At 41.9% G+C, this 25,856-nt stretch overlaps 1 protein-coding gene and 2 long non-coding RNA genes across 3 annotated transcripts; 1 reads left to right on the top strand and 2 right to left on the bottom strand.

Moving 5' to 3' along the window:
• Positions 1-2,122: 2,122 nt before the first annotated feature.
• LOC118565155 lies at positions 2,123-2,616 on the bottom strand. Its single transcript, XR_004932217.1, has 2 exons — positions 2,273-2,616; positions 2,123-2,201 (listed from the first exon to the last, which is right to left on the bottom strand). It is a non-coding gene; the product is annotated as an uncharacterized LOC118565155 (long non-coding RNA).
• A 3,226-nt stretch (positions 2,617-5,842) lies between these two features.
• On the bottom strand, positions 5,843-7,431 carry LOC118565153. The gene is made up of 3 exons (XR_004932216.1): positions 7,359-7,431; positions 7,244-7,313; positions 5,843-5,923 (listed from the first exon to the last, which is right to left on the bottom strand). It is a non-coding gene; the product is annotated as an uncharacterized LOC118565153 (long non-coding RNA).
• Positions 7,432-14,746: 7,315 nt separating this feature from the next.
• chmp1a (charged multivesicular body protein 1A) lies at positions 14,747-25,421 on the top strand. The gene is made up of 7 exons (XM_012870464.3): positions 14,747-14,896; positions 17,672-17,691; positions 17,785-17,862; positions 21,773-21,919; positions 22,050-22,178; positions 22,280-22,473; positions 24,366-25,421. Exons 1-7 carry the CDS (start codon positions 14,890-14,892, stop codon positions 24,385-24,387), a joined length of 597 nt encoding a protein of 198 aa, XP_012725918.1. The 5' UTR covers positions 14,747-14,889; the 3' UTR covers positions 24,388-25,421.
• Positions 25,422-25,856: the final 435 nt, after the last annotated feature.

Below are 25,856 nucleotides of genomic sequence, written 5' to 3'. Positions count from 1 at the left end.
TTCTGGAGAAGCCGGAGAAGAACTGAGCGGACATGTTGTTTGTGGAGAGTTAGATTTTCAGAGTAAATGAGGATATCATCTAAGTAGACAAAAACGAAACGGCCAATCATATCCCTCAGAACATCATTCACCAAGTTCTGGAAAACCGCTGGGGCATTGGTTAGGCCAAAGGGCATCACCATATATTCATAATGGCCCGTTGGTGTGTTAAAAGCGGTCTTCCACTCATCTCCTTCCTTTATGCGGACCAAATGATAGGCATTGCGTAGGTCCAGCTTCGTAAACACCTTGGCTGCTTGGACCTGGTCAAACGCAGTGTTCATTAATGGGATGGGGTATCGGTTCTTAACCGAAATGCTATTGAGCCCCCTATAGTCGATGCAAGGGCGAAGGGAGCCATCCTTCTTACCGACAAAAAAAAAACCCCGCCCCTGCAGGAGATGAGGAGGGGCGAATGATGCCGGCCCTTAGGGACTCATTAATGTAGTCCTGCATGGCTTGGGACTCGGGAGGTGATAAGGAGTAAAGACGCCCTCTGGGCGGAACGGCGCCGGGTAATAAGTCAATGGCGCAGTCAAAGGGACGATGAGGAGGAAGGCTCGTGGCTTTGGCCTTGTTAAAAACCTCCTTCAAATCATGGTAACAGGAAGGAACCTTGGACAAATCAGGGTAGAAGTCAGCATCCTTACCCTCAGGAGAAATGGGTGGCTGAGCAGAAAGCAAACACGATTCAGAACAGGAGCCCGCCCAGCCCGTAACTTCTACCCGTCGCCAGTCAATCTGAGGGTTGTGTCTTCGGAGCCATGTCGCGCCCAAAATCACTGGGACCTGCGGGGAGTCGATAATCATAAAAACCAACTTTTCTCTGTGATTACCTCCCATAGTCAGTTCCACAGGTTCAGTGATGAGGCGGGAGTGGTTCAGTTCGTGTCCATCCAGGGCAAGCACGCTGCGGGGGGAGGAGCCTTGAAGCAGAGGGATGTTCAACTTCTTGGCCAACGCCTCATCCATGAACTCAGTGTCCGCTCCAGAATCGATGAAAACGGATACCCTGTGGGACTTAGTAGGAGTGGTTAGGGTGGCCGGAAGTAACCGGTCGGAGGGGACAGAGAGTCTGGTGTAGCTCAGCAGGGACCCCTTACCCCCTACTGAGCTTGGTCTTTTACCGGACAGGAACGGGCTCGGTGACCAGTTCCTCCACAGTAAAGGCAGAGGCCCAACTGTTGTCTGCGCTGGTGCTCCTCCTTGGACAGCCCCGCCTTTCCAATCTGCATCGGCTCTGGTTCTGGGGGCTTAGGAGGAGCAGATGATGAAACGGAGGGGGCAGCAGAAAAACGAGGGTGAGTAGTTGAGACTGAGCGACGCTCCCTCCTTCGCTCCAGGAGGCGGAGATCCACCCGTGTGACCAGCTCCTCGAGCTGTTTTAAAGATCTGGGATACTCCCGGGTGGCTAGTTCATCCTTGATCTTATCATTAAGACCGTGAATAAAAACATCCATGAGGGCGAACTCATTCCATAAACTCTCTGCTGCCAGTAAATGAAAATCAATAATGTAGTCTGAGACGGACCTGTCCCCCTGCCTCAAGGATAAGAGCCCCCTAGAGGACTCCCTGCAGGGCAGCACCGGGCTGAAAACTCGAGTCAGTTCTCTAGAGAAGTCATAATACGAGTGGCAAATACGAGCATCATTTTGCCACTCGGAGGTGCCCCATAATCTGGCTTTTCCGGCCAACAGAGAGATTACATAGGCCACCTTTGACCGTTCAGAAGGGAAGGAGGACGGTTGCAGCTCGAAGTGAATTTCACATTGTGTCAAAAAAGCCCGGCAGTGCTCCGGATCGCCGCTAAAAGAGCCTGGCGGGGTGAGACGCGGCTCAGGTACGGACGACGTAACCGGAAGTGACGGGCCGCTCGGAGGAGCTGTTTGCGGAAGTGGCGGGGACGGGTTGATCGGGTTGCGGAGATGACTGAGAATCTCCGACACACCGGATTCTAGCTCTGAAATCGATTTTTCAACCCCCGCGCGCCACTGAGCCTCGGGTGAAGGATCCATTTTACTTTGGCCAGAACGTACTGTTATGAATTTGGATGGACCCAAAAGACAACCCGAAAACAGGTCAGTGACGCTTTGATATTTTATTAAAAGAAGGGGTTGCACGGCCCTTGCTGCGTGCGGCTCACGCTCGGCGGCTGGCAGCTCCTGGAGACGAGACGTCAGGTTAGTGATCAGCGGAGCCAGATAGAAAGGTAACTAGAAGCTGGATCACTAACCTGGTGGAGGGTGGGCTTGTCGGTGTTTCTTCTGGCCCCTGAGGGCGGCAGAGTCCGTGCGGGATTATCCAAGGTCGTTTGTCCGAGTCCAGTCCGGGTCCGATAACGTGAAGGCGATTGATTAGGCAGAGGTTTCCAAGGGCAAATCCGAAAGGGGGGTTCCAGGTCCAGGTCCGAGTCAAAATCCAAAAGAGCAGGCAGTTTAGGGGACAGGCAATCTCAGGTACTCACAGGCTGAAGGTCGGTACACGGGTGAGCAATCCAAATCCAGAGACTGACAGGCAGAACTCAGGGCGGGCAGACAGGATCCGAAAAGGGCAGGGCTGGCTCGAAAAACAGGGCAAAAACAGGTCGGCTTCAGACTGACAGACAGGTTATTCAAAAGGCTGGAAGTTATCACCGGGTTGGCTCAAGACGTTCTGGCACTGGAGGCTGAAAGGCACGGAACCTTTATACTGGTGAGGTGGAGCCGGAACAGGTGTCAGCAATTAACAGCCCCAGTGCCAGGAACGTTACAGTTATTTGGTTTAAGCATCATCGGTTTATGCAAAGATGAAGGGTCTCATCTTTCTTTTCCACAAAAAAGAATCCTGGCCCCAGCAGGGATGAAGAGTGCCGAATGATCCCTGCCTTGAGATTGTCCTTGCTAAAAACCTGTTGCAAGTCATGATAATCGAGAGGAAATTTAGATAGAAACTCCAGGAGTCAATACGGGAACTGGACCAGTTAATTTGTGGATTGTGTTTCTGAAGCCACGGATACCCAAGACTATAGGCAAACCCTTTGGTGGGAAATACAAAGAATCTGTTCAAATTTTCGACCTGTTCTCAGCCTCCCCTGGTCCTTTTATCTGATAATGTGGTGTTTGCATTGTAGACTTCTGTAGTAATAAAAAGACTCTTCAAACGGTAACTATAATTTACGATATTTAATCTAAAAGACAGAGGAATGTTTACAGACAGAACTATGTTCTCATAACAACGCAACCGGCCCCTGAGAACCTCGTTAGTTACATTCAATTCCAAACATGTGTCCACCCATTCAGGGCGTTCCCAGTATGATATCAACATTCCTATTATCCCATTGGTGGAGAAGATCTGTAATGCAGACGTCCTTGCTGACACATATCATCCATAACAGTCATTCTGTCCAGTCTGAGTATGTCAGACACTTTGCCTTCAGAGTCCGTTTATCTGTAATTTCCATGGCAACCAATTTTGCAGTCCAGTCTCTGTAATCTCATACAAACCTATGCTGCTCGTGGCGATTTCCTGAAGCTAAAAGGGTTAATGGCTCAGTTTGCTGGGTGATTGTCTGTAAAGAGCTCCTATCTAACGCAGATGCATAGACAGGTGAAGGTAAATTATGCACTGGGATGTGTTATTTATCTATCAGCTCTGGGCTGTTTAGATTCTGTTCAGAGCAAGAGTCGACCAGAGACAGAACAGGAAAGGTACCGTTATTACGGTTCAGAGAAGGCCGGATTACAAGTCCGGAGGTTTTCAAATTGGTATTAGTAATATTGGAAGCCGCCAGAACCCCTAGAGTTACTTAACCATGGACTACCTCACTGACCATGGACTACCTCACTGACCGCCCTCAGTACGTGAGGCTGCACGGCTGTCAGTCAGAGGTGGCACTCTGCAGCACCGGGGCCCCCCAGGGCACCGTTCTGTCTCCGTTTCTCTTCACCCTTTACACCTGGGACTTCACCTACAACACGGACAGCTGCCACCTTCAGAAGTTCTCTGACGACTCGGCCATTGTGGGCTGTGTGTCTGAGGGGAACGAGCTGGAGTACCGGTCGGTCATCATGGACTTTGTGGACTGGTGTGAGAAGAACCATCTGTGCTTAAACACCAGTAAGACCAAGGAGATGATGATGGACTTCAGGAGAAGACCCCCACCTCACTCACCTGTGAACATCCACACTGTTAAAAAAATACTGTAGAATTTACAGTAAATTACTGGCAGCAGGGTTGCCAGCCGGTTGCTGTAATATTTACAGTCAGGTTACTGTAATTCTATTTACAGTCTTACTGTAATTTTATTACAGTTTTACTGTAATTTTGATAAATTTACTGTAATTCTATTCATTTTCCTGTAATTTTATTAATGTAATTATTACAGCTTTACTGTAATTATCAGATTTACTGTAATTTTATGACAAACTGACTGCAATATAAATATTTTACAGTAATTCATTACAACATTAATTTGATTACAGGTTTACTGTAATTTTATTCCAACTTTGGTGTAATTATATTGGTTAATTTGTAGTAAATATTTACTGTAATAAAATCACAGTAAATTACAGTAGCCCTGTAATAGAAATACAATAAAAATTTGATTGCTACTTGCTGAAATAAAATGCCAATTTTCTACAAACTCTCCACTTTTATACAGAAAAATACAAAACCATTTTAAAATTATTTTATTGACAATTTAAAACCAACAAACTGCAGCATATCAAAAAGCATGTCTTAACAACACTATTTGCTTTTAACAAGAGTTGATCTCAAAAATAAAAATATGCATAACCCACATGTTTATATTATATTGCATTTCATATTATTACTTAAATTTATTATTATATAAGTATATATTATAAGTTTATATTATTATATACAGTTACATTTATTATTTTTACACTTAGATATTATACTTAGCTTTCACAACAAAAGTTTCTAAGGGTCAAAATTTCCAAACTGTCAAACAAAGACACAAGAACAAGGTTTTACAAGTTACAAGTCTTCAGTCAAAGAAAGGGATCCAACACAATTGTTATTGTTTCACCGTGTCCCATCTACGGTGAAGCACCCTCGGTGGACCCAGTTCGTTTTACCCAGTCAGGCGACCCCCACTTACTTATTACCTTCAATGTAGGACGCATAAAACAGACAAGTATGCTGTATTATATTTTATCTACGTAAAGACAGAGAAATAGTTACAGTCACACCAGCGCTGATGGGCCCCTGATCGGCAGGAGGCCTCGAGTGCTCATCACACAAACATTATAAAGGGATCTCGGGACACACCCATACAAGGGCGGTACACATCCAAACTGTGACATCAGCAGAGAAACTGTGTCACCTCCGGGGTGGTATCTGATAGATATGTGCCAATCTTTTGGGTCAGTGCCATCTAAGTGTGCCATGCAGTTCTGGGATAAACAGCTCGTTCCACTTGACCTTGTTGATATCCTAACACAATCAAACTTTAAAAGTTGTAGGTTAAAACCTACTGAACACCCACACAAAGCCAAAATAAGTATTTAGTAGGGCTTTCTCCTGAACACCACCAGAAACCATTCAGGGGTTGCTAGAAGATACTGAAAGGAAAAATTTTTATTAAGACGTGACATTTTCATTAAATTTAACTGCATTTATATCAGTTAAAGAAAGACAGGATGAGAAGGACAGATTTGGTGGACATACAATCCTTCTCTGACCTTCCCTAATTGTAGCTGTCTCCCTGTCCTTCTGTTAGAAATGGACAGTGTACATGTGGCCTCATCCGGATACTCGAGGTTAAAAATAAAAAAACATTGCAAACAGTGCAGCAAGACCAGCCAGGAATGTAGGCTGTGTGCTTCACAAACCACTTCACCCTCCAGGCTTACCATCCAATGCTGAAGGCTATTGGTGTCTCCTGAAAAAAAAAAAGATTTTCATTTTAACATTTAATTTTAATTTAGTGTTCAGGCACTTTGTTTCTTCAGTTTCCTATTTTTATGTGTTACCGGGTAAGTACATTTAATGATATTCAGACTATTCAGAATTCCGCAGACAAGGACAACAGAAACAGCTGATGTGCCGTCACTCTGCCTATAGACACAATGAGATGATGTGTCCACTATCTATGGATATATATCTAAGGACAGCAGACAGAGAGAGGGATGGCAGATACATCTCTAAATCAGTGACATAGAGACGTATCTGCTACTGCTCAGGCGCATCTTCTGTCTCTGTCCACATGCTATGTCTGTAGACAAGATGCATTTCCCACCCTTCTGACTACAGATGTAGGGCTAGCAGATACAGAAGATGTCAATATCTCTCTGGAGCTTCCATCAATGTGTCTAAAGCAGGGGTTACAGCAAAAATAATCTACACATAATGCCACATTAGTCACCTCACTTGCTTATTGTGCAAAGTCAGCTTTAACCAAATCTGGTACTTTTAACATATCCATTGACAATTCTTGTATCTGTGGCAGCTTTCAGCTTCAGAGCCTTGGCATCATCCTGTACATCCTCTCCTTCACTTTGCACATCCAGAACATCACCTGGTTAACTTTCATCTCTGCAGCATCAAGTTCTTCCTTCACACTTTAGCCAAACTGCTCCACAGTTCACTCACCTTTTCACTTTACAGTTTAACTTCCCTCCCTGTCCTCCATAAACCTCCATAAACTACAACTAGTACAAAGACAGCAGCTTGCATCACTACATCATCTACTTCACACCTGAACATTAACTCCTCTGGCTCCCTGCCACATTCGGGAGAAATCTATGATCACACAGGGCCGACCACAACCTGGACAATGCAGGACACATAACCAACACTATGATGACGTCAGACGTTTTTTTAACACAGATCACACATTACAATAATCACTTTTTGAAGTTTAATAAAACTGAAATTTTAGCCATGTGACTGGAGACCTGTCCAGGATGTACTGTGTCCTCGCCTCTCGCTTATTGACTGCTGGAGAATCACTTTGGTTCACAAAAGCACGCGTGGAATTTTCTTTTTTTTTTAACTTTTTCCCAAATCGGACCAGGTTTCATTGGTTGAGCGCAGCTTCTGTTTAAAACCTTGAATAAAAAGTCTAGATGGAACTTTTTGCGCTCGTTTTCCAAGTGACGGAAATCCGTGGCAACGACAGAGAACTTTAACCCCTGGTCTATAGACAGAAGAATGGAAGATACAGACGCACTGAGGAATATATTGTGCAGATGCTACTTACCAAGGGCAATGAGTCGTGGACTTGATGGCAGATTGTGAGTTCCTTCAACATCAGCAGCTGTAGCACACCTCTAAAAAACATCCCAAGGTTAGACAAAACCCTATATTCATGCCACATCTGCATAAAGCAGAAGCCCATCCTGATGTTCTTGGAAATGTGCGAGGAGAAGCTTGACAACCATGAACCCAACCTCTTCATCAGCTGACAATAGGCTTTTAATTTCTTCATTTGTTGGTTTGTTTCTAAAAAAGTCAATAAGTAGAGTGCCACAGTCCTCCATTGCACGGTTTAGTTGATTTTGTGCATTAACACCAGTAAGTTCTTCAAAATGTGCCGTGAGGTGCTTCTGCACAAACAAGTATGGCCACTTGTATTTAATTTCTTTAATAGGAGGCTCCTGTGTGTCATTTCTATGCTTTCTTTGTAAATAATAGGTTTCCTTCATTAAAGCCCAGACATCAGCTTTGTCTGCTCCGCTGTGGCTGTACTGGTGATAAATGTTTAGCAAAGTCTGTCTTTTGTCTTCTAATATATCATCGCTCTCTGAAAGCGGTGGCTCAGGTTTCCATCTGCTGCTTCCATAAGTCACTGCTGGCCCTCTGCTCTTTCTGATCTTAGCATTTTCTGAAATGCCACCTGAACGTCGTCTGCCTGCTGTCAATGTGTTGTTTCTATTTACATGTTCAACCCGTGTTTTCATTTGTTTCAATATGGAGTAGCATCCTGATTCAGAAATTGATCCTGGGTTGTCATAATCTGCAAAACTCTTTGGATATTGTTTGACTAGTTTAAGAGCAACAGTGAGGCATTGGGCTTTAGTCGGATTTTTTTCATTTTCCCTCATTTCATCAACTAGAATTCTGATAATTTTTCTACCGACAGGTGGAAGTGGTCTTTTCCCACTTGCTACTGCAGTTCACTCATCATTTGGCATTTGGTCCCAGGGAATCTGAAATGTCTCTGGCCAACTTGAAGGAGCTGATGAAGAGGTTGGTGGATTCACAATGTCCAAACTAGTTGAAGAGGAGGGTGGACTTCTTATTGGAATATTCTCACACACATTTTTCTCCCCAGCTGAAAGAGTAATACATTCTTTTTTTACATTTTCTTTTTTTTCTTGAATAACAAAGAACAGTTTGTGAATTTTTACCACAACAGTACTAAAAACAATATGAACAACAGCAACCTTAACAAAACAGTTAATTCTTAAAACTGACAAAATGTATTATTAACCTGTCTTGAAGTTGTCAAGCAGTTTGTGAATCTGGATGGGAGGAAGAACATGTGACAGGTCTGCTCCAGGAGCTCCTTCAACGTATTTTAGATCCTCAATGGTTTCTACGCCCCAGCCAACAAGCTTCTCCACCAGCTTCTCCGTCTTCACCTGAGGAAGTCCAGGAAGGGCTTTAGTAACAGCCATCTGAATTTCCTCTACAGAAACTGCTGACATTATTCTAGAGAAGGAAAAGAGTGGTGAAGAGCAAGCACTGACAAAGCACACACTTTCTACATGGGTAATAGATTTTAATCCAGAAGTTCTTCCTGACTAACACAACGCAGCCTTTAGGCAGTTTTTGGTAAGGCAGTAAAGGCCTTGATCACTGAGTGTTACAGAGCTGTAGCATTCTGTTAAGAAGTAAACAGAGTTTTCTTTAAGTAGAATAGCTTTGATTTCTCCAAAGACAATGCCTTCCTCACATTGATCCACCACAAGAAACATATTTTTCTTGTATGTTGTCCCTTTCACTTTTGCTTGGTGTGAAATCAGACCAGGCTGGCAGTCTAGACTGGCAAGAGCATCTCTGATGTCATCATTGTAATCAGCCAGATCAAAATCAGTTCCCCTTTCAACAGTTACAGTAGGTGGGAACAGGCTGCCAGCACTTCAGGAAGCCTGAAGGAGCTGATGCCTTTCAGCCAGAGTGGAGCACAAGTTCTTAAAGTTATGCAGTTTTTTTTGCACACTGTTTGAAATATGTATGTTTGCTTTCAAACCTAAGTGTCCACAAGCGAATGAGTGGCCCAGATTTACAAGTCAGCTCTGGATAATGAAGGACATAGTGGTGCTTTGGCCTCAGAGAATGGTCAGGAAACAGTTTCTTTCTATAGTACAAGTAGTCCTCTGTCATGACTTTTAGGTAGGCAATCTGACCTGATGAAATAGCTGGAGCACAAATGAACTCCACCGTTTGTCGTAGCTGTAGAACAAGCTGCCACACATCATTCTCTGCTGAGCTTTTTATTTTGTCTCCAAATAGGACAGGTAGCAGTCTGAGGAAACACCAGTTCTGAGCTGCATGTCCTGCAACTTTTTCACTGCTGGGGTTGACTTCAGCTGGCTTATCATGTGCATCATTTCCAAGGTACCTGAATTGATCAATTCTTCTGTTCAGGTCCACATATGTAAATTGTTTATCAACTTTTACAAGATGTTTGATATAGAGGGCCAAATCATAGGAAACAATGCCTTCAAAAAGATCATGAGCAATGCACGGGGGCTAGCCAGGGTTGCACACATGGAAGTTTGCTAGCTCATTGAACAGTGAGTCAAACCTGACTCCTTTTTTCTGATCTGGGTCTTCAGCCAGGACATTATTTTCATATGACTGCACAGTTCTGGCAGGTCCAGTTGAAAGTGGGTCAGTTTCAAATGCTTTTTTTTTCTATTTCGCAGAATCTACAAAAGAAACGGCTGGTGCTGAAATTTTCAGTAAAACCGCCAATACAGTTAGAGCCAAGGTTATCACCTACAATAATACACCTCCAGATCTTTCAGATCTTTCACCAGTGTTCCCAGCACAAGGTCTTGTCCAAAGTAATGGAAATCTTGGTCTCTGCAAAGAAGAACAAGTTGCATATGATCTGTAGTAGATCGTTTGTAGGGCAAAATGTCTGCTAAACTGAGATAGACTGCAAAGATTTTGTGTTTATTCTGAAAAAGACCAGCAATTGTTTTTTTGATTGGAATGTACTGAGCAAAACATTCCTTTCCTGCTTCATTGTTCCCCAAACAAATTGAGGAAGGTTCCAAGTATTTAAAGTTTTCCTTAAAGACAGTTTTTCGCTTATGATCCGTTTTTAGTTTGTGAGTATTGCAACTCCGGAAAAGATCATCATCCTTTACTTCATCTATCACTTTTTTAATATCTGTCTCAGGTACTCCAAGCAATACAAGTTTTTCATTCATTTGATTCAACTGGCTCATGTCGTGTATTTCTTGGAACCCTTCAATTACAGTCTGAATAACAGATGAAGGAAGCAACATTTTTGCCTGCATCTTTAAATTAAAGAGTGCCAGACTTTAAAGAAACAAGTCCTCGTCCATATTTTCCGCATTACCATCAAACTGCTCTATCATGGCATCGTTTGAAGGTTGGTCATTACATATATCTACTGAATGACCCATCACAGTTGTAACATGTGAGGTCTCCTCACTATGACCTTCACTTTTATTGCTTTTCTGGACAATGCCTTCAAGCAGATTATGTTCTGTTCTTCTTTTGTGACATCTTGATAAATGTGATGTGAATGTAGACAAAATCGTAAAGGTTCGGGTGCACTGTTTAAATGGACAAGTTACACTTGTCCCTTCCTTTAAATGAGTTTTCAAATGTGAAAAGAAACTTATTGAATCATCACAATGCACATTACAATATTCAACATGACAGGTGAAATCGTTGGTGTGGACTGAATCCATAGCTGCTTGTTGCTGCTTATGAAACCTGTAGGAATGAGACTTGAAAGCATTGAAGTTTTTGAACACCATGCTACAGGTTGTTATTCCACATCTAAAACTGACATTTGGCAGGTTTCTGTGAAATCTCATGTGCCTCAAATATGAAAAAAGAGATTCAGTTTTATGTGGGCAAAACTGACAGGTAATCATCCTGGTCCTGAAATTAAAGCTTATTTTAGTCCAGGGTGCACATTAAATGAATAATAAATTAAAAAAATGAATAAAAAAATCTGATTTTATATGAGCGCCACAACCTAAAAAAACAACCTATAGAATCATTAGGGATATACGTTTATTTATTGAGGCACTCTGACCGATTTGAGGGAATAAAAGCGCAAATCTTTTTTTTTCTTCTCCAGCTAAATAAAACTCTTTCCGCCGATGATATTAAATGTCTAATGAACACCAATATTTTTTTGTCTCAAATAAAGTAGCAGCAACTGGTTATTAAATTTAAGAACACAGATAAATTATTTTTTCCACATAGATTTCTGACAGACTTACAGCAGGGCAGCCTAAGCTTTGACGTCCTCATCCGAATGAGATGCTCACTCTAACAACGAATGATGTAGGGTGGTCGTTCAGAAAATTATATCTTTTTTCAGACAGCAAGATGGAAACGTTTGTCATTGGTGGATGTCGCGCATGGCAACTACATTTGATTAAGAGTAACGGCAGCGCGAGGATGAATCCACCCCGCAATCATGAAATACCATTTGGGCAGTTGCCTGAACATAAATGTAAAAATGCTAATTATTTTAATGAATAATTACAAACGAAGTTTAACCAAATAAAGCAGAAACTAACATGCATCTGTCTGGATGAGGCTCATTTAAAAAACCTTTTAATGTCGTCTCAGACGCAGTGTGCCAGAGTTAGGCACAGAATATGCCAGTTTGCGGTTGTCACGGACTATCAGATGGAAAGTGAAGTAATTACCCCAATACCACTATACATATTAATTTCAGCTAAATATGTCACCATCGGCATATTCTTGGTAAAAAAATAAATGCCAATACAGACCTAAAACGTGTGTACTTGTGGTGCTCGTGATTCTAGCTTAGAAATAACCGGGGATAACTTTAGCAAAAATTTGATAGATGCGTGAGAAGCTCAGTATCATCACATAACATATATTTTTATCCACTAATTGACAAAAAAAACTGCAAAAAGTACTTAACCAGAGAAAATCCTTCTGCGTCCGCGTTCGTCAGCGTCTACCCTGCAAACATTGGTCTCCGGCCGTTAATTTCCCACAATGCAACTGTATATTTAAATTTTACAGTAAGGTTATGCCCGTGATCCAACGGTCCAAGCAAATTCGATATTCTTTCCAGATTACAGCTAAGAGCTGTATTTTCAAAATCCAGCCTCATGGCTGTATTCTCATGCTGTGGTTTTTACAGCAATTCGTTACAGTGCAGGGGCAGTGTTATGGTTGAGTTTTGGTTTGGCTTTGTTTTTCTGTTTCATTTTTTCATCTCTTTTGGGTTAGGTTTGACTTTATTTATTGTTAGTTTTCAGTCATCAGTTATTTTCTGTCAATCTTCACTTCACCTCCTCAGCAGTCAGTCACACCTGATAATCATTTACCAGTCAATTAGCCAGACCCTTGTTCCACCTGTGAAGTGCTCTATTTAAACCTCCCTCTGCCTTCAGTTCAGCACTGGGCCGTCATCAATCCACACCTCTCCATGCCAGTCCCCGTTTTGCCTTGGAAGATTTGTTTTTCTTGTTTAAGGTTAGTCCTGCCAGTTTTCTATAGACTCATACTTTGCTGTTTGTCCCTGGAGAAGTTCTGCTCTGTGTCCTGGTGTCTCCAGAGAACTGCTAACTGGACTAGCCATCCTGGAAAGGCTCTGCTCTGTGCCCTGGTGCCTCTCAAGTTCTGCTAACCTGACTAGCCGCCCAGGAGAAGCTCAGCTCTGTGCCCTGGTGTCTCCAATGAACTGCTAACCTGTTGTGGCTACGGGGCCTGCTAGCCGAGCAGTACTGAGCTTTCCCTGCTGCCTGGATAGTTGTGACTCTCTCACTCCGGGCCGTCAGCTCCTGCCATCACATTCATCCCTGACCTTCTGCAGTCCTGAATCTCCGGTCTTCATCACTCACCACCCAGCATACTTGTTTCAATAAAGACTCAAACTTTTAGTCCCGTGTGTGCGTCCTGAGTTCGATAAACAAACCATGACAGGCAGGACATAGAAACTGTGGAGAGTTTCAAATACCTGGGTGTTCATGTCAACAATAAACTGGACTGGACTCATAACACAGACGCTCTGTATAAGAAGGGCCAGAGCCGCCTCCACCTCCTGAGGAGGCTGAGGTCCTTTGGAGTGAGCAGACCTCTGCTTAAGACCTTCTATGACTCTGTGGTGGCCTCAGCCCTCCTCTACGCTGTCGTCTGCTGGGCTCCTGGCAGCACAGAGAGGGACAGAAAGAGGCTGAATAAGCTGGTGAGGAAGGCCACTTCTGTCCTGGGCTGCCCTCTGGACTCTGTGGAGGAAGTGGCTGAGAGGAGGGTGTTGTCCAAGCTCACATCCATCATGGACAACACCTTCCACCCCCTGCACCAGACTGTAGAGGAGCTGAGCAGCTCCTTTAGTGACAGACTTAGACATCCTGTCTGTAAAAAGGAGCGCTACCGCAGGTCATTCATTCCTGCTATCAGACTTTACAATGCTGCACTATAACTGCAACTGTGACCATAACTGTAATAATTAATGTACAATAACCAAGGTGCAATAATCTATTTAATACACTGTACTACAACACGTGCAATAATCCTGATGTAGTGACTTCTGCTGCTATCATCACCTGAACATAAGTCAGCCCACATGTATGTATGTATGTATGTATGTACAAATGTATACAATGTATATGCACGTATATACGCGTAGGTACGTATGTATGTAGGCGTATAGGTATATGTATATATTTAAGTATATAGATATGTTTATATATATATATATATATATATATATATATATATATATATATATATATATATATATATATATATATATAGACCACTAAGAATGTAAATGAGACATTTACATTCCTATTTCCATTTTTGTATTCTTATTTTTTTGGTATTCTTTTTGATCCATTGTATATATGAAGATTCACTGTATATAACTGAATGCACCTTTCCTTCTCTGCACCTTCTTGTATGAGCCGATGTGACGAGTGAATTTCTCCATTGTGAGATCAATAAAGACTATCTTATCTTATCTTATCTTATCTTAAGGCTGAAATAAAGTGCTGTGGAGAGCCGCAGTAGAGACAACAGCCAGCAGACACTGTCATTCCTCAGGGGTTAACCCGAACTGCCAACCCGCGCATCACTAACAGATTATTATTATTATAACACTTAATGGGAATTCTTTATTAGCAAGTGTGGTTTGAAAATATATATTTTCAATGTATTCCTGTGAAATTTGAGTTGTATTTTACAAATATATTTTTTATAATGTATATGAAAATAAATTTTACAGCAAACGTATTTTGAATTTTAAAAATAATTTTAATGAGTACATCCACTTACGAACATATTACAAATCTATTTCAGAAAAATGCGCCCCATTTAAAATTATTTTTCTTTACCTGGGTTTACTATGCAAGATTTTACAGAAGGCCAATATTTAATCGTGCATGGCTCATAATCGTCTTGTATTTAATTATTTTTTTTTGGGCTGGTTTTGGATTTACTCCGTGCTGTCCAGTAGGGGGCGGTAGTGCACTTCCACGCTGGTTGCCAACAGCATGAAGAGAAGAAGAGGAGTGGGAGGAGGAGGAAGAAGAAGACAACAACCGTCGAACTAGGAAGAAGGATAACCAGCCCAGGTCCAGAACTGCTCGCTGAGTAAACAAGAGGAACACAGCATCTATTATTGTCGGACATCCTGTTGACATGGAGGGTACGTGTTGTGGACAGAACCCGGTTCTGACCCTGTTCTTCTGGTTCTGTCAATATAAATACCGGTAGCTGCTGTTAGCTTGCGTGTTGGAGGCAGTTTAGCTGCTGTTTGGGTTCCTTAACGTTCTGCTCCAACTTTTACCGAACCTCCGGCACTGATCCCAGATTTGTTCCGGTTATTCCGACTGTCGCTGAAACTATTGATGGCAGCTGACGATTGTTGGATGACATAATGTCAAGCAGACACTTCCTGAAGTTTTCACCGTGACACACTAAAACTTAAAGAAACAGCAGATTTTTAATAGTAAAACCAATGACGACTCTCTGCCAAATATTGAGCTACAATTATTTTTCCTTAGAAATCAGTGCCAGTATTCATAAAGAATGCTCAGACTAAAATAGCTTTTAGTGACGTCATTTTGGGAACAATCTTAGAATTTCGCGAATTTTAAGATTTTTCTGAGAATTTTACCTCCTGTGAAAAAAGTTATTCACAAAGCATCTCAGGCCTTCAGAGAGCCCCTAAAGTGGAAATGTCCCAATACTCTCACTAAACCCTGCGCACTTAAATGAAGTGAGCACCTGGTGGAAGTCACTGAGCTATATTATCCACTGGAGTGCTAATAGCCGCTGTTAAAAAGAGTCGCTGTGAAGCCACCAGCCGCCATATTGGTACTCCCTATTTCCCTCCAGTAACTAGGGAATATGTGCGCTACAGCATCGAATAACGAGGATTTTCTCATGTTCAGGGTGGGCTTAAAACTTTTAAAATGCCTAATGCCATATACTTTTGTTATGTTCTAAAACTATCAAGTACTGAGAAAGTCATGTGCTGAAATATTTTGCATTTTATTTATTTATATATATATATATATATATATATATATATATATATATATATATATATATATATATATATAATACACATAACATTTATAAATAATACACATAACATTTATAAATAATACACATAACATTAATAAATAATACACAAAAACATATATTTACATATGTATACATATATGTATACATATATACATATACACATACTTGAGAGATGGCGGCCATTGGCTTCAGTTTTTCGGCAAAATCAGCACTCCAGTGGATAATATAGCTCAGTGGTGGAAGTGCACTTAAGGGTTCCAGTGCGCAGGTTACAAGAGTCCAATTAGGACGCTATGGGTGATGTCATCAACTTGCTCCTCTGTGTCATAACTGCGTCATCAAAAATGAAGGGACCTTCACTGTTTTTGCCTTTACTGCTAAAAATTATAAAAAAAATTGCAACAAGCGATCGTTTTGAGGGGAATAACGTAGCGGAACTGAAATGTGAGAGGATTGAGCAGAGCGGGTATTACCACAAATGAGAAATTAATGGAAAATATATGTTGTGTGGATTTCATTAATGATAACACCTTGTGACATTGTTTTCTTTTCGTACAGAAAAGAAGTAAAAGTAATAAAGACATTTGTTATTTTTCACAACTATTTCCTTATTGTAAATTATTTACAATTTTTATCAGCAGCTGAAAAGCATAACTGGTTGCTACTTGTTCAGAAACAGGTAAAACTAAGTCAATAAATAGACATGCAAAACATTACTTTGTGCTTTCAGACGTTTTAAAGTATAAATGCATAAATACATCTTCTGTTTTGACGCTAGATGGCGATATCTAATCAAATGATCAAATTAAATCTGTCAAAACCTGCAGTTTTTTTCGCCTGCTGGTTTTTTGACAACTGGATGTGTTTGTTTTTAAAAGCAGTATTGCATAGTTTAGCAACTCTTAGTACGTCACGGTGACGCCGGCTGCACATGCACACTCAAGTCAGTTTGCCACTTTCAGAATAATTTGATCCTGACCAGCGTTTATTTGCACGTTGATCAGATTATCAGGCATAAACTCCCTCTCTTATTCGATTGATATCTGATCACAATATTCCCATTGGGGTGTTTACATGACACTTGTTTTTTCAATTACTTTTTCCCTGTAAACATAGCTAATTTCGCAGGATTTCCTGGAGGGCTGAATAAAACTAGAGACAAACTATTGAATAAGAGGGGGTGTCCAAACATTTTTAAGGTGTTCTTTGAAACATTAAAAGGTTGTCATAACAAAACAAAGTGCACAATTGGTCTGTGTTTCAGGGCATTTACTTTCATCATCGTACATAGAAATGTTTCAGAAATATGTCCACACAAGATGCATGGTGTTTTGCTGAATGTTCATAAATATTGTTGAGTTTAATATCAGTATTAGTGGTGAAGTTATTAAAAAATATAAGAAATTGATGATCCATCTGTTTATGGATTTGGTATTTTTTCTGCTTACCTCTACAGCTGGATGTTAAAAAAGATGAGACTTGTATCCAGTTTTAGGATTCAGAGGTCTCTGCATGTCTAATTATGCTTAACAGAGTGGAATGAACCTCTCTTTTAGGCTCCACAAAAAATAAGAGAATTAATTAAATATAAGAAAGTACCAGTATGCAATAGAAAGAAATGCAGTAAAAGCACGCAAAGGTTGGTAAATCCCTGACGCTGCCTACAGTTGGTATGGATGTTAAATTATGTTACAACAGTCCAAATCTGAAATGCTTGTGTAGATTCCTCAGTTCAGTCATGCAAGCTTTCACTGGAACCCAGACATTATTTGTGCCGTCATTAGGACTTTAACATTTGGAAAAGAACTGCACATAATATTTTGAACTTTTTAGAACCATCTATTGTTTTACAGTTCCTATTAATGCCCATTATTTGCTCTGTCTTCCCCAGACACGCTCTTTCAGCTAAAGGTATGTCCTTGAGATGTTTGATCTCTACCATACATACAAGCTAAAAGTTCATCAGCTGTCATATATTATCCACCCTTCTTCCTTGTCTTGCAGTTCACAGCTAAGCAACTTGAGAGACTGGCAAAGAAGGCAGAGAAGGAGTCTGAAAAGGAGCAGGCAAAAGTCAAGAAGGTGAGGGCTAGGATCAGATGTAATGCTCCCTCAGGTTTCTGTTCGTTCCATATTTTACCCGTTTTCTTCTGCTTGCTTCCGTGTGTCGTTATTCTCTTCATTTCTACTGTCAAATCTCAACACTAGATAAAGCATACATGGAAATGGTTCATATGTTGTCTTCAATAAAAGACAACAAAGAACCAGAAGCAATCACCAATAACTTGATCTAGTGTTTTGATTGAACCATTCTAATCAGTAGCATATGCAAGTCACTAAATATTTAGATTTTCTGTGAGAAATAAGCAAAGTATGACCTGTTTGGCATTTTTAACATGTGCAGATGTGAACACATGTTGGCGGCTGACATATTTCAGTCTTCACAGCTTTCCAGTGTTTGTGGCTGAGAAAGAGCCGATGCTGTGGGATTCACATCCTTTAAACCTCTTCAAATTCTTTCTTGATCCTGTCAAAAAAAATCCACTTAGTGACATCGTTTCAGGAAAAATATTAAAGTTTCCCAAACTCTGAATCTCTCTCCCTCCAGACATCCACAATACTGACACTTTTTCTCACTTCAAATCTAAACTCAAAACACATCTGTTAAAGATCGCCTGCATCCTTTGGGAGCTCTGGAAGGCGATTTAAATAAAATATTATTTTTATTATCAGTGCTCCGTAGAAGTGAGCTGACGAGAACCCGGCCTGATGGGTTCTCCTCCCAGAGCTGTGTGAACAGAGGTGCTGCTCCTCTGTCCAGTTCGCTTTTCTCCTCCTTTTTACTCCATTTAACGTTGGCTGTTTAGCCAAATCCAACCACTTTATACAAGCAGGTCATACCAGTCTGACGCACGTTGGGACGAGCTACCCTGTTCTTTTTCTCAACTTTTACCGTGGTTTTGATGCCTTACCCGACATCCCAGCTTCCTCACTAATCCTCCTCCATGCAAGATCCTTTCAGGTTTTGGTCTGCGAGGGTAACATCCACCTGCTGTCATCAATTTAGTTGGTAAAATGACTCAAAGTCTTCTGGAGAAATGTGCTGAGAGCACAAATGTGGGTCCTTTGGAAGTTGTCTTCTTCCAACGGCGCGCTTCTGTTTTGTTTTTTTTCATGTGGAAAGCGATGGAGACTTTTTATTTTATCACTTAAACACAATATGATAAATAACTTGGGTAATGTTAGCCTTCCTCTGTAGGCTCCAGTCCAGTAGGACCTAATCACGTCATTAACCCAGCATGCATTGCGCAGGTGAAAAAATGGCGACCTCCATGGGTGCAAAATATAACAAAGAATATACAACTTTTGAAGTAATCGTGAGTTTTTACGTGTCACAAACAGCAATTTTTAAGTTAATAGGAAAACTACAACATATTTGGGCCAACCTGTTCAACTAACCGTGGGTCCTTTTTAGGCAGCCAGTTATATTTCTGTGACAGTCAAAAACAACGTTAACTCCCTGAGCTCATTTACTTTTGTCAAGAGCATGACTAATCGCTCTCCTCCTGAAATCTGGTTCAACAACTTCTGCAATGACTTTGCAAATTTGTTTCCGTGACAAAAAACACACGAGCAAAGTGTGGGTTCACCACGGTAAACCTTAACCCTCAGGAAAACTGGACATCTGCATTTATTTAATCCATTGTATGATGTATTTCCAATAGAAACAGTTCTTGACCAGAAATCCACAGCCTGCTGCTTAAAGTCATTTTTGAGTGGTGCTCCCTCTGCAGGACCTTTTGAAGATAGCCCTGTCGTAAACCTGCTCCCCACAGCTACAGCGCGCATCTCGCAGCAGCTAATCAGACGGAGAGAGGGAGATGTGTGTATGCGGACGGATGGTGGCCGGCTCTATTAATAGCTCGTGTTCATAGTGACCTAAAAAACCAGGCAGGCGTTGCTTATAATAAGCAGACTTGGTAACACTGTTGTTGATGCCAGTGGCCTTGCACTGGGCTGCCGTAAAGCTGTTCGTCTTACTGCGACAACAGAGCCGCAAGACCGCCTCCGTGTTGGAGGCATGGAAAGTTGCGAGGTTGATTTTTCAGCCAGAGACACTAGGGGGAGATGACAGACCCCTCAACCGTCTCATAATCACTTAGATTAACGCAACAGGGATTTAGACGAGGATATATTAAGATAAAATGTTACTTAGGGGGGTTTAAATTGGATCCCTCAAGGGTTTTTTCTGTTTTTCAAAAAGTCCAAAGTTGTTTTGCATCTGAAATATTACAGATAGTACTTGTCTATCTAATCTTAAAACTGCACTTACAACATTTCCTGATGCTGCCGTGTGGAGCTCTGCGCAGCGACATTCATCTGGAGACAGTCAGGTTACAAACTAAATGCCTGTTTCTGTCATTTTTCCTGCCACAGTTTTCCAAGATTTTATAAAAACTCCTCAACAGACTGGAAAATTTCATTGATAAAGAAACTACTTTCTGAAAGTCAACATGGATTTAGATCCCTGAGAGCCACAGCATTGGCAGTCTTGGGATTAATAGAGGAAATCATCAGCTCCATAGATAAAAACAAGTTTGCAGTGAGTCTATTTGTTGATTTTAAAAAGCATTTCATGCAATTGATCACAACATATTAATCAGGAAATTGGAGCATTATGTTGTAAAGGAGATGGTTCTGGAGTGGACGAAGAGCTACTTAAGCAGTAGGCAGCTATTTGGGCAAATAGATGATTATCAGTTGTTATGATTGGACATGGTGGTGTCCCCCAGGGGTCAGTATTGGGACCAAAACACTTCTCTACATTAATTACATTTGTAAGGTTTCAAAAGTATTTCAGTTGTTTAGTTTGCAGATGATACAAATATTTTCTGTACAGGTGAGAGCTTGCAGCAGCGATTGGATGAAATGACTCCAAGGATGAATGAACTAAAAAAACTGGACCTGGGACTTGGTTAAAGTGTGATCTGCACCCAGGAATCTGATGCTGCTGACTGGCTCCACTGCAGCATCGATGGGGGCTTGACGACTTGGCTGATTTTCCCTGAAGGCAACATTGATCTGTTGTTTAGTTGACATTCAGGATGGTTTTGGTTCACCAGGTGCTGGACCTCCTGTAGGCCAGTTCACTGTTGTCCCTGATTAGACCCACCACCGTCATGTCGTCTGCGTACTGCATGATGTGGTTCGTACTGAACCTGCAGGGCAGTTCTGGCTCATCAGAGTCATCAGTGGGCTCAGTACGCAGCGCTGGGGGAGCTGCTGAGGTGCTTTTACCAACCAGGACAGACTGGGGTCTGTCTGTTCGATTGCCTTTTACTTTGCTGCTGGTAGACCCGAATTTTCCCAATAGAGGATATTTCTGTTCTATTATTTATCACACTGGAATCTATAATCATTGTTCACAGTAAAGATGTAAAGATGGGAATCATCACTTTTTATATCCTGCTGTTTTCTCCTATGAATTGTTAATGAATGGATCTGTGCATTTATTTATAGAAACAATGGCAGATGAGTGCAATAACCTGCGTTCATGACGTAATTCACTGAGCGCTGTCTCTTCTGCTCCTTCATGCCAGTCAGACAAAGGTTCATAACTGGCATCAGCATCAGACGCCAAGTTCTATCTGGATGCACCAAAGAGGAAGCACTATTATTTTGTTCTCTTTTGCTAGATTTGATGCATGTTTTCAACTTGTGTTCAGTAGCTGTGATTTATGTGAAGACCCTCATCTATGGTGGGTGTTGCACAGACCTGCCAGCAGGTGGCAGCACAGCTTTACCTCAACAACAGCAGCCTAGGTTATGGCTGTTTCAGAGCTGCAGCCCTTAGTTCGCCTTCGTAACTGAATAAAAAGCTGTTTTCCTTAAGGATTAATGAGGAGATAAACATACAGCAACCCACTAATCCACACTAAAGGAGGACCTTACATCATTATACTACATGAATAACAGGATGTTTTCTCAACAGGCTTTGCAGCAGAAAAATGTGGAATGTGCCAGAGTTTATGCTGAGAACGCCATCAGGAAAAAAAATGAAGGTCTTAACTGGCTGCGCATGGCGTCACGAGTCGATGCGGTGGCCTCTAAAGTGCAGACTGCGGTCACCATGAAGGGAGTAAGTTACCCCCGTGTCTTACCAGCAGATGCTAACATGGATCAATTAAACTTCTGCTTCACCCTTAAATTTAAAAGTTTTATTTTTGGCCAGACTGTATATTTGTAAAATCATGTCTTTTATTCCTTAGGTGACTAAAAGTATGGGCCAGGTGACCAAAGCACTGGACAAAGCTTTGAACTCCATGGATCTACAGAAAGTTTCTGCTGTGATGGATAAGTTTGAAAGCCAGGTTCAGAACCTTGACGTCCACACCTCTGTGAGTGGCTGTAGTTTCTGTACCTCTGAGTCCTTCCAGCTCTCCTGCTCCAAAAACTCAACACATCTGCTGCTTTATGCCCTGCCTCATACCTGCACCAGGTGATGGAGGACTCCATGAGCTCAGCAATGACACTGACCACACCCCAGGAGCAGGTGGACGATCTGATCCACCAGATTGCAGAGCAGAGCGGCCTGGAGGTGATGGATCAGCTCAACCAGCTGCCGGCTGGAGCTACCTCTCTGGGCGGAGAGACCTCACGGGCCCAAGAGAAGGAGGACCAGCTGTCTCGACGGTACGGCTCTGTTTTCATGTGTGGTTCCATCACTGCTGGAGAACATCAGCCAAGTTCTAAAACTGAACACTTCCATAGAGTTCTAATAATTAGAAGTGAGATGACTAAGGCAACCTTAATAATTATTATCTTCATTTTCATTACAGCACACATTGCAATGAAACTCATCCACTGCGTTTAACCCGTTCCTCGGGGTGCAGTGGGCTGCTGCTTTGCAGCTTTCTGGGGTTAGGGTCTTGCTCAGGGACCCAGAGTGGCAGTCTGTGGGATTCTAACCCAGAACGTTGCAGGCGCCCTGTTCTCTGGCCACTGTTCAACCGTTCCCCCTAAAACCACTACTACCCCAAGTTGGATGAGAAGCAGTTTAAGAAAAATGCATCTTTTCCCACTATCCAGGAGAAAGAACAAATCTCAAGTAGCACAATTTTTCAATGCTATACTCCAGATACTGTAGCTACGGCATTCATGACTCATTTATTGTTAGAGGATGCTTTCTCTGCAACAATGCAACGCCCAAACTTTAACCAAAATGAGGGTGCTGTTAGGGGAAGATGACTGTTGGGCACATTCGGGTCAACCCTAACCCTTGGTGGGTTTCTCTTGAGTTACACAAAATACAACTAAAACCAACATTAATGTTCCCTATTAATGCTGTAATAACGCTCGTAGCACTGTCAGACGATGCGTTATGTTTAAACATCCCGTAGTTACGTTTAAGTTGTTGGTAGCAAGTCTCCTAAGGAGGCTAGTTGCGGCGGCAAATGCTATCGGACCATCAGGTGCTTATTTAAGGGACTCGTAGCTATATTTGGTGTAACCAGCAGACCAAAAAACACAATCATAAATGTTCCATTAGTGTTTAAAAACCCTTACAGATATAAAGTCTGTTAAAAAACTTCAAGGGACAGTGTGTAACTAATTTGGTGTTTCTATTAACAAAAATCAAGTATGTCTTTCATAAATACATAAAAGTATGTGCTTCGGTGGCGCAGTGGTTAGCGCGCACGACCCATGTAGTCCCTCAGTCCCTGGGTTAGAGTCCAACCTTTGCCGCATGTCTCTACCCCCTTTCCTGTCAGCCGACTGTATGAAAAACGAGCCACTAGTGCCATAAAAACCTAAAAAAAAATAAAAGGTTAAAAAATAAAACAACTGGACTTCTTTTCTGAAGCTGAAGACGTTTCGCTTCCCATCCTAAAGTCTTTGCAGTGATCCGGGTCATCAGTAAACTTAAATCAGAGGCAGCAGGACTTTCTCTCAGTTCTCCTGAAGACGTTTCCTCACCTGTCCAGGTGTCTCTGTCAGTTCTGGAGGCTCTGATCTACCTGCAGGTGGAGCGCTGCTGTTTCTAAGCACATGGAGGTCCATCCTCCCAGAACCAGCTGCACCGGGAACAGGGAAGCTTTGTAGATGTGACCTTAACCCTGGGCATAGAGGAGGGCAGCAACACATGCACGTGTTTTATGCCGGCATAAATAGAATAGAATAGCTTTTATTGTCGTGGCTACAACGAAATTTGAGCACAACTCCCTTTGGTGCAAATTAAAACAAGCTTGAAAAGCAATACTAGCGTCATATAAAAGGAACAGAAACAATAATCTATACAGACAGGTGCAGTCAAGACTGTAAACATGATATGAAGCAGTTAATTTCACTTTGTGTATTTGATTGCACAGAAATTGCTGCATTTATTTTCACATGATCAATATGATCAGGATATGTATGAATTTAGAGAAATAGGTTCCGTTGTGATTAACAGTAAGAAGCTATCCCTGAGCCAGTCCTGATGAGCTAACATCTCGGCTACAGAGCGTAGAAGGTGGCTGATGCCTCCACAGTCAGAAACATTTCCTGGAAGTCAGAAAGCTGAAACATGAACCCTTTGCTTGCAGGTTGGCGGCGCTGAGGAACTGAAGGCTGCTGCTGAGGAGACCACCAGCTGCATGGAGGCAGAGCACTTTGTACGCTTGGCCATGACTGGAGCTAAATGTGTTTCTATTGAACTGGTGCTGCTGGGAGAAGCTAATGAGTGTATTGATTATCCTGTCCTATAAAAACACACAGCAGCCAGAAACAGCTTCTGAGAGTCCAAACACATCCTGGGCTTACCGTCTCCTCTTCACTCCTTTCAGCCTCCTCTCCCATCGCAGGCATCTGAGTATAAACTTTGTAATCAACATTTGTAAAATATGTTTTTGTACAAAGAATTTAATTGATTTGCTCTGCTGTTTATGGGACAGTCATTGATCTCTGGTGAGGTTCTTGGTTAAATGTTTCCAGATGTGACCAGATGCTATTAACAATAACAGATTTAATCCCTCTGTGCTCATCAGATTCACCCAGAATCAATGAGGACAAAACAGAAGACAATCCCACTTTGACTTTATTATTAGGCATCTATTTAATTATTTTTCTTGCATTCAGATTTTATGCTTTAAACGCCTTATTTTGGGATGCAGGTGCTTGCATAGGTGCTTCTTCTTTCAGTGCCTATAGAGAGCAGCCTGCTGGGTAATGAAAACGAGGCATTCTCCTTTGCCCTCAGTCATACGCTGCCTTTTAATTCTTGCTAGCCTCTTGATGTCCTTGTTTTGGAGTCCTTGGTTGTCAGAGGTGGATGTTTAGCACCTCAGATGGATGCTCATTATGAGCTCAGATTGGTCCACCTCCTAAAGAATTACACTGAATAACACCTCTGGTCCTATTTTAACATCTGTTCACCTGGGAAGTTCTGGTGATGGTGTTCACCACAGTGAGAGGAAGGTGAAGCCAGAAATATCTGTATCAGGATGCTTCTTGGGGTTTGGATTGCTGTCTTTCCTATTTGTCATCCATTTTAGTATTTTGAGAGGCTTTATTTATACTCAAACTCCCATGACTGTTCAGCACTTTGGTTTTATATATTTATCTTGTAAAAATAAAGTTCTGCCTGCTGTCATTGTCCCTCAGTACTTTGTGTTCCCTCGTGAAGGTGTGCTTGTAGACAAAAGTAATTTCTTCCACACAGGTGATTCTCAGTATGACGAGTAGAGGAACCTGATTTTTGTCTGTTGATCAGTTTGATGAATGTCCCGTCCAGCGCTTTATCAAACTGCTTCACACTGCAGTCATTCACTCCTGCCCTGGAGCCGCTGGGCACAACGACTGAGATCCTCGCAGCAGGAGTTCGAACCGGCAACCCGCCAGTTACAGGAGCCTCCAAACTCGGGAAGAAACCATTTATGCTGATTGGTCACAAATATTCCTGTATATTTTACTTTTCTACGGTGATCAGAAAGTTGAGAAACTTCTCTCTGTTTTTCTAGGACATAAGACGTCACACAGGGAATTTCTTTCAGAAACTCATCAAGGGAAAGACGAGAGAACATTGTGTTTAAGTAGAT

The sequence above is a fragment of the Fundulus heteroclitus genome, chromosome 2 (assembly GCF_011125445.2).
Source record: "Fundulus heteroclitus isolate FHET01 chromosome 2, MU-UCD_Fhet_4.1, whole genome shotgun sequence".
NCBI lineage: Eukaryota > Metazoa > Chordata > Actinopteri > Cyprinodontiformes > Fundulidae > Fundulus > Fundulus heteroclitus.
Note: the sequence above shows the minus strand (reverse complement) of the source record. Positions and strands in the feature narration are given on the sequence as shown.

Coding starts and splice junctions, on each gene's coding strand:
- chmp1a (XM_012870464.3), top strand. Junction 22,179..22,279: donor ACCTTGACGTCCACACCTCT/GTGAGTGGCTGT, acceptor TACCTGCACCAG/GTGATGGAGGACTCCATGAG. Junction 22,474..24,365: donor GAGGACCAGCTGTCTCGACG/GTACGGCTCTGT, acceptor CTTTGCTTGCAG/GTTGGCGGCGCTGAGGAACT.